The 8,553-nt window shown below is 42.4% G+C and overlaps 1 protein-coding gene across 1 annotated transcript in view; it reads right to left on the bottom strand.

The window, feature by feature from the left end:
* The window catches only part of DSP (desmoplakin), a 46,756-nt gene extending 46,213 nt beyond the window's left edge, over positions 1 to 543 (bottom strand). The window contains exon 1 of the mRNA XM_077769974.1: positions 41 to 543. Coding sequence (XP_077626100.1) covers positions 41 to 249 — 209 coding nt within the window. The 5' untranslated portion in view covers positions 250 to 543. The remainder of the gene's footprint in view (positions 1 to 40) is intronic.
* Between the last annotated feature and the right edge of the window lie 8,010 nt (positions 544 to 8,553).

Genomic DNA, 8,553 nt, shown 5'->3' with positions numbered 1-8,553 from the left:
GTCCAGTCCTGGAGGCAGGGCCCCCCGCGTCCCCGCTCACCCGCGACGACCCCCTGCACCCCTCGTCGGCCGGCCTCCAGCCCCGGCTCGCGGGAAGGGAGAANTGAACATCCTGCTGGTGCCCCCGCCGCCGCCCCCGCCGCCGCCGCCGCCGCAGGTCACCTCGTAGCGCAGGTCCGGACCGGACTCGGCGCGGGTCATGCGACCCAGCGTGTTGATCCGCGGGTGGGAACCTCCGTTGCAGCTCATGTCGGCGGGCACTCAGAGAGCCGCTCAGCGCCGAGGCATAAGCGAGAGCGGGCGGGCTCGGAGAAGGTGGAGGGGTTCAAAGGAGAGGCCCCAAGCCGGGAACGGGGGCGGGCGCAGAAGGGTCTGGGGGACGCTCCTCGCCACCAGGGCCGTCCCGGCCGCTGCGAGCGCGGCGCGGCGGGCGGAGGTCGGGCGCGGGGTCGACGACGGGCCGGGAGCAGGAGCGAGAGGAAGAGCTGTGGCTCCGAGGGAGGGGAGGGCGCAGAGGAGCTGGGTCGCGGCTGGGTGTTGGTGTTGGTCNCCTAGACCGAGCGCCCCGGGCGCGGCCACCGAGGGGAGGACGTGCCGCTGGCCGGGGCCGCTAGCTCAGGGCTTTGGCTGCAACCGCCCGGAAAGTGCGACCCCTGCTTTTCAGGATTTCCTCGGTCCCCAGGGCGGAAATAAGCCGAAAATTGAGGGCCATTCGATGAAACAGTTACTTATTAAACATTTACGTTTGCCAATCCCTGGAAATCGTGCCAGCCAAGCTTTGAATAAGAAACAAAATTGAGAAGAGCATGCTTAGATGATGAGATTTTGTTTGGGAAGGTTTTATGAAATTCTGTATGCCAGTAATCCAGAAAAATGGTCTCGAAAGCTCGATTTCTGACGTGTAAAACGATTTTTACACGGAGCCACCACTTTCTGGAGGAGGCTTCACCATAAATAATGAATTTCCTTGGTATGAAGATAAAGAAGAAAACAGTTTCCACCTTCTACGAAGTAATAGGAAAATATAAACTGTATTTTATTTTGCCTGTTGATAGTCATTTGGAACAAGAAATTGCAAAGGACTTCCACCTCTAGTCCTGCTTTTCAAATGCTGTGAAAGAGCCTTGGGAATGCGTATCTCGCGCCCCTGAGCACCTTCTCCCACAACCACAAGTCAGTGGGCCGAGGCCTTCCTCAGACTTCAGTCTTTCTGAAAGCAGTGAAGAACCCAGGACAGAGATCATCTACTTGGTACAGATGAGCAACTCTGAGCCAGAACATTCCAGCAACTGGCTCCGGGGGCCCCTCCCGGTTAGTGGCCAGGTGTAAACCACACTATAGTCTCTATGACCAGGGTTGAGATACAGACTCAGTCACACTATCCACAAAAAGCTGTTTTTATAATTTGGAAAACTGTGAAATTACTCTTTAATAAACACCATTTAAAGATCCTTATAATAAATATCTGTCATCTTCCCTAGCAACACCCGTTAACGAACCTTCTTATGCGATATACTAAACCGTTTAGAACTGAAAAGAACAAAAATGGAACTACATTTGCGTGTTGTGAAGGCAGCAGGGGAGTTTTCTGAAAGTTCCGGTATTATAGCACCCCTAATTGCACCTTATTTTTTAGGCATTTGACAACGAAATGCTCTGTTCTTCTTCACAATTGACCACAGAGTTGAGGAATTGACCAGCCTAAGTGCAGTGAGATAAAAGCTTACCATTGTTAGCACACTCAGTAATTCACATCCTTGTGTCAATTTCCGCTCTTTTTTAGTAAATGCAAGTGTGATAAAGTTCAAATTCAATGATCACACAAACACTGATGTACAGACAAGAGCAGTGTTTCCTCTGAAAATTGAATATTTAATGGCTGGATGTTAGTATCAGCACAAATAGGCCATAATATCCACTGGTTGGAGGGGAGAAAAGCCACTTGGTGTGCCAGGGCATTATGCACGTAATTTGCTCTAGGATGTTTTGCCCCTATGCACCTCATTTGTTCCTCAAATAATTAGATAACCTATTATATGGGAGGACCAATGTTAGACTTTGAAAAATACAAAGATGAATGAGGCACAGTCACTACCATTAAATATATGGTAAACCTTCAATTAAGAAAATTCAGGGATTCCTTTATTTTAATAATGCATAATAAGAAGGTTATGCAATTGCACAGTAAAATTCTCCTTAAAAACAAGACACATCTATGAACCGTATCCCAGTGATGACCAAAGCTCCACCTAACAAAGGAGCCTGGCTACAGATAGACCCAACACCACCCAGACTCACAGAGCTGTTCAGTCTGTTTACAAAACAGAAGAGGTGAAAAGTACAATCCACCAATTACACACCTCTGCCTGCCATTACTTTGCAGACGATCTTCTGGTTTCTTGAACTCCTTTAGGTATTCCCAGGAAGGCAAATGGCTTCTAGCTAACCAAACATTCCAGGTTTGGGAAGACAATGGCTTCCATTTATCTTTCTCTAAGGATGATAAAGGAAGAGAAAAGGATGAAATGAAAGATTGACATGATAGATGGAATCCAGACATGTACACATTAGTTGCCCAAATTGGTTCATCTCATGGAAGCCTCCACAGTGAAGTTGGGGGATCAGAAGACCATAGTTCTGATCTTAGCGCCACAGTTTACTTGGGCAAGAGCTCAATTTCCTCATGTGCAGGATGGAAACAGTAATACATGCCCTGCCAACTTTATAATATGTGAACATTCTTGAAAACAGAAACATTGTATAAAAGTAAGGTACCACCCATTAAACCAAAAGCTCTTTGCTAGATGTGAAATCTTAACCTTCAGTGTTTTTGTCTTTAATCCCCCATGAATCAGTAAAACTCTCTTTGGGAGACATTTAACATTCATTCATTTTAAAAGCAATTGTTAACACCTACTATGTGCTTCACCATAAGCTCAGCACTGATCACAGGAAGGTGAATAAGGCAGGGCTCCTGTGGGGTATCAAGTCTGTCATAGGAAAACAAATCATTGCAATATGTTACGTATGTTATTATGAAGGTCTGTTTATAGAATTGTGGGAGCACAGCAGAAGGTTTAGCTTGTTTCCTACCACCAAGTTTTAAAAGTTCCCAATCCAAAATCTGGCAAAGTTCTTACGAGCTGACCTGACTAAGGTCAGCTATTTTTTTCCCAGCCACTTGTAGATACCGCCCCTTGTACTGTTAGAGACAGAAAACTGACATGTAACTTTCTCTCTGACTGCCCTTAGAGATGACCTTGTGGTTAGGTAAAAGGCATCAGTCATATCCTGAGTGTATTTTTGAAACTAAACAGAGCACCTTGATTTCAATGAGATTAGGAGGGATCATTTACTTGCTCAAAATCCCATGGGAACTCTCATATCTCTTTGTTGGTTAAATGATATCCCTTGGCCACAGGGAAGATTTACAGTGGGAGTTAAAATAGCTATTCTGCCTGTCAGGGGAGCAGTATTTTAACAAATCAGAACTACAGGGACTAGGATTGGAACTATAATGTCAGCTAAAGAAATGCCTATTAAAATAGCAGATAATCGAATTCTTGCTAATTGTGTATATCTCTGCCTTTTCTTTCTTACTCTTCCATTTGTATGAATAAATTAGAATCCTCCACAAATAATTAAACCTAGGTTCACAATATCCCCAAAATAAGATTGATCTCTCCTTCTTCAAGTTGAAACTTCAAGTTGAAACATTGAAGAAAGCAATTTAGGAAACCAAATAAATTTCATTTCAGAAACAGGAAAATGGTGGCAAAACATACACATTAGCCCCATTCTACCTTTATTATCCTTGGTTCAAATGTCCTTCACGAACAGGAGAATATTTCTGTTTGTAGTGGTTTTTCATTTTTACCAGGGGAAGGTGGTTACATTTTTAAAAATTTAAAAAGCTGAGAGAAACATCTCAAATACATTTTCTGTCACTGTAGTAAGAAGATTTTTTTTGTTCTTGATGCCACTTGTTTGGGTTTTTGCACAGGTAATATCTGATAAATGGTACTATCCTTTTTTTTTTAAGTTGATTTATTTTGAGAGAGACATAGATAGCATGGGGGGGGGCAGAAGAGAGAGGAAGACAGACAATCCCAAGCAGGCTCCCCACTGTCTGCACAGAGCCCAACACAGGGCTCAAACTCCTGAAACCATGAGATCATGACCTCAGCCAAAACCAAGAGTCAGACACTTAACTCACTGGGCCACCAATGTGCCCTTCTCATTTATGTTTGACGAATATGTTTTTTGACTGCCTCTAATTGGATAGCATGGATATTGGGGATTCATCCATGTTGTCCTGCCTGAGCCTCTTTTTCATTAAGAGCCCAAGTTGCAAGGTGGGGATCTTGAGGTTAAGGGTATGAATGACGGTAAGCACAGCTATGGACCACGGAGAGGCCACCCACACCCTTGGCCAAGTGACTTCTAACCCACCAACCTAAACAATAACTCACATTAATTTTTAGTTGGCAAGCCACACAGTCAATAAATATGATACAGGTGCCAATTACGTTAGCCTTTTTAATATACTCTCGAAGTAATTTTTTAAGCTTACCATGATGGTCAGGAACTGTCGATCTGTCATGTTGGGACTGCAACTCTTACTCAGACTTCTATAAATATAAAATCAAGATGCAGATTATTGCTGGCAAACCCAGTTATCAGCAAATGCCACATCAGTATACAATGTGCTAACAGCCACATGAAGAAAATTGTGAACAGCTAGGAATTCAAAATTTATGTTCCATAGAGAATTTCTGAAACACTGCCTACCTTAAAGAATTGTTGTACCTGTTCTTCTCAGAACTTTTAGAGCTTTGGAACTCTTTTTATAAAAGAAACCCTATGAGAACAGCCAGCAACCAAAACAGGTCATTATAGCCCCAGACTAGTTGTTGCTTGGTGGAACCCCGTGCCCACCCACGGGACCTGAACCATGCCTTCTGAAGCTCTGGCCCCAGAAAGATTTTCTCGACTAAAGCGCCATATGACCCAAAACCCACATTTTATTTTGTTATTTATTTTTTTATGTTTATTTATTTTTGAGAGAGAGAGACAGACAGACAGAGTGTGAGTGGGGGAGGGGCAGAGAGAGAGGGAGACACAGAATCTGATGCAGGCTCTGCATCCCAGAGCCCAACACAGGGCTTGAACTCACAGACCATGAGATCATGACCTGAGCTGACGTTGGACGTTCACCCGACTAAGGCGCCCCCAAAACCCACATTTTAATAAAAGAAAATAGTGAGTCCTGGAGAGGTTAAGAAACTCCCCTGAGTTTAAAGAAACTTAAGTAAAATATTAGAATTCTGTCTGTTTCTGACCTCATGCTCTTTCCGCTGTGTCAAAATTCCGGTACAACCAGACATGAAAGCATATATTTTTGAGTTAGTGATTTGTTATCAACTTAAACCCAAGAAACTATCCTATTAATTGCTGTCCTCCTACACCAGACACGTAGGATGTCTGGAAATGTAGTAACTCTAAAGTAATCAGCCTGCTGTCTCGAAGTCATACCAAAACACGTGTTCATTTTTAGTCCTGTTCCTATAAGCATAGGTGAGGTGATTGTTTTTCCTGGTGTCTTCAAATCACAGTGCATGTTTTTGTTTTGTTTTAGTTTTTTTTTTAATTTTTTAATGTTTTATTTATTTCTGAGAGAGAGAGAGAGACAGCATGAACAGGGGAGGGTCAGAGAGAGAGGGAGACAGAATCTGAAGCAGGCTCCAGTCTCTGAGCTGTCAGCACAGAGCCTGATGCAGGGCTTGCACCCAAGAACCCTGAGATCATGACCTGATCTGAAGTCGGACGCTTAACCGACTGAGCCACCCAGGCGCCCCTGTTTTAGTTTTTTTTTTTAAATACAGCTTCCATCATTTAGAAAAAGTGAAATAAAAGATTAATATGCAAACAACATAAAATCAGGATGGAAACGAAGCCATAAATGATCTGGCATCTAACGTTGGGTAGACTGTAATGGAAAGGAAATGTTACCTGATCTCTGAAGTGACCATCTTTCAAAATTAGACATTCGTAGGCAAAATAACAAGTTCCTGCAACCATGATCATTTTATCATCAGGAAAGATTTATTGCATGTATATTGTTTCCCTGCTGCAGAGAGAAATGTCCACATAGGGAATTTAAAGAATAAGTTTCTGTCTTTAATTTTCTTGACATCTAATGCAAGAGACAAAATATGAAACATAAACCAACTGCTAGTATTCACAAAGACACAAGAAGTGAGCATCTAAATAGAGCAGGAACTGGAGGGGGAAATTCTCAGTCAGTAGACTCTCACGATCTAGAGTTGAAATAGTTTTATTTTGTCAGAGACTTGGTAAGATTGCAGATCTCAGGGCAAAACTGCAGATTCCTCGACTGCACACAGAAAAAAACTGAGGTGACAAGAATTTACATCCCTTATCAAGGTCCCTGCCTGTGAGGGGCAAAATCTAGATTAAAGTAAAAGGCTTACTTAGAAGGATGGATCCAAAGTTGGCTTTTCTCCCCACCATTATAAAACTATGTTTGTTTGCCAAAAAAAAAAAAAAAGAAAGAAAGAAAGAAAAGAAAAGAAAAAGAAAAAGAAACAACTCAGAAATTGTAGAAGGGAATGCAGAGAAGCTAAGAAAATTTCGTGTGTAATTACACCATCCAGATGAAGCGATCACATATGCACTTTTGGTAGATTTCCTTCCAGTTTTCTTTTCCACTGAATTTTTTACCTGATGTCAGATTACATAAATTGATTCCCAGCTTCTTAATTTAGCACTATACCATGAACATTTTGCAACTTACTAGTATTGTTTTAAAAGGTGTATACCATTTTGTTGTTGTTTTAAAGACTTTTAAAGTGGCTAGGTGCAGATCCTGGAACATTCTACACGAGAGATCCTCCCCATTCTAGAATTTTTCACATCCGTGGCAAATAGCATCCACTGCGGATAGGAAATGAGACTGGGTGCGGCAGAACTGAAGCAGTGAGCCATCACTTCATGGAAGACAGTCACAACACCAAACATGTTTAGGAAAACAATCCTGCCCTGTTCTGGCCCAGCAAGTCGTTGCAGGGTCTTCCAGCAACGCTTCTGTAGCCCTCAGTATAAGGGTTACTGACGTCAGAAACCAGAGGGTTGTCTCCTGAAATCTTGAGTAATCCATGGACACGCGTGCTGGAGAAGCTCTAAGAGTAAGAGAATGAGCTACTTCCGGTTTCTTTAATAAGCTCCTCAGGATTTAATGAACTGAACACTCATCTCCAAATGAGAAACCTTCAAGCTTTGGATTCAAGAAAATGTCATGCCAATCAGGAGGAGACCTCACAGGATTGTTTCTTCCTCCATCAATTAATGCCCATTGCAACGAATTTAACTGGATTTGATTCGTGGGGTTTTTTACTGATTGGCAGAAGTTGAGCCTGAAACATGCAAACCATGCTGACATCAGACAGAAACGTTTCAAATTTGGGAAAGAGAGCACAGATCTGCAGCAGTTTCAGCACACCTGAGAAGCAGTTCTGTCTTGCAAACGTGGGTGTGGAGAGCGACGCCCATCGTTCTCATTCCCGTTCAACCTGTCTGGCGGCTCCCTGAAGTTTTAACTGCTTAACAGTTTGGCTTCAGGTGGAATCAAGCAAAGCATCTGGAGTCCTTTCCCACCAAGGTACTGAGGAAACATGTCACTTGTCATCTCTAAACAACCTTTTATTTTGCTATACTGAGTAAGGGAAAAATAATCTCACAACATTAGAATTACTGCATCCTTAAAACAAAAAATCTATATTTCTGTTGGTTTTGTAGCCCTAAGAGAATATGTAATATGCAGAAGGAGGGTTTTTTTGGAAACCTCTTTAACTACAAAGGGGCTTGTCTTTATAAGAGGGACTTACATTAATATGAAAAAACATCTTGATCCTAGTGTTATCAATAAAAATAAATGTTAAGAAAATAAATGTGTTTATATAGTCAGGGATGTAGAAAGAAGGCAAATGTCTGGTAAAGCAAAAAAACAAAAACAAAAAACGATGGGGGCCTCTGTTGGCTTCGTGGATAGAGCATGTGACTTTTTTTTTTTTAATGTTTTATTTATTTCTAGGAGAGAGAGAGAGACAGCATGAGCAGGGGAGGGTCAGAGAGAGAGGGAGTCACAGACTGAAACAGGCTCCAGACTCTGAGCTGGTGGTCAGCACAGAGCCCGATGCGGGTCTTGAACCCACAAACCGTGAGATCATGACCTAAGCGAAAGTCGGACGCTTAACCGACTAAGCCACCCAGGCGCCCCGAGCATGTGACTTTTGATCTCAGGGTAATGAGTTCAAACCACATGTTGGGTGTGGAGCCTATTTAAAAAGAGTAAGTAAATTTTTAAAAATTAAATTGTATTCATTTTTTTGAGAATCCATCTACTTAAATTTGTTTGGTTTTTTCAATTTATTCATTTAAATTCAAGTTAGTTAGCATATAGTGTATTATGGGTTTCAAGAGTAGAATTTAGTGATTCATCACTTACATATAACACCCAGTGTTCATCCCAAC

This window comes from Crocuta crocuta, unplaced genomic scaffold (genome assembly GCF_008692635.1).
Source record: "Crocuta crocuta isolate KB4526 unplaced genomic scaffold, BGI_CrCroc_1.0 scaffold24, whole genome shotgun sequence".
In the NCBI taxonomy this organism is placed as follows: Eukaryota; Metazoa; Chordata; class Mammalia; order Carnivora; family Hyaenidae; genus Crocuta; species Crocuta crocuta.
The sequence above is the reverse complement of the archived record's forward strand: the minus strand, read 5'-3'. Positions and strand labels throughout refer to the sequence as shown.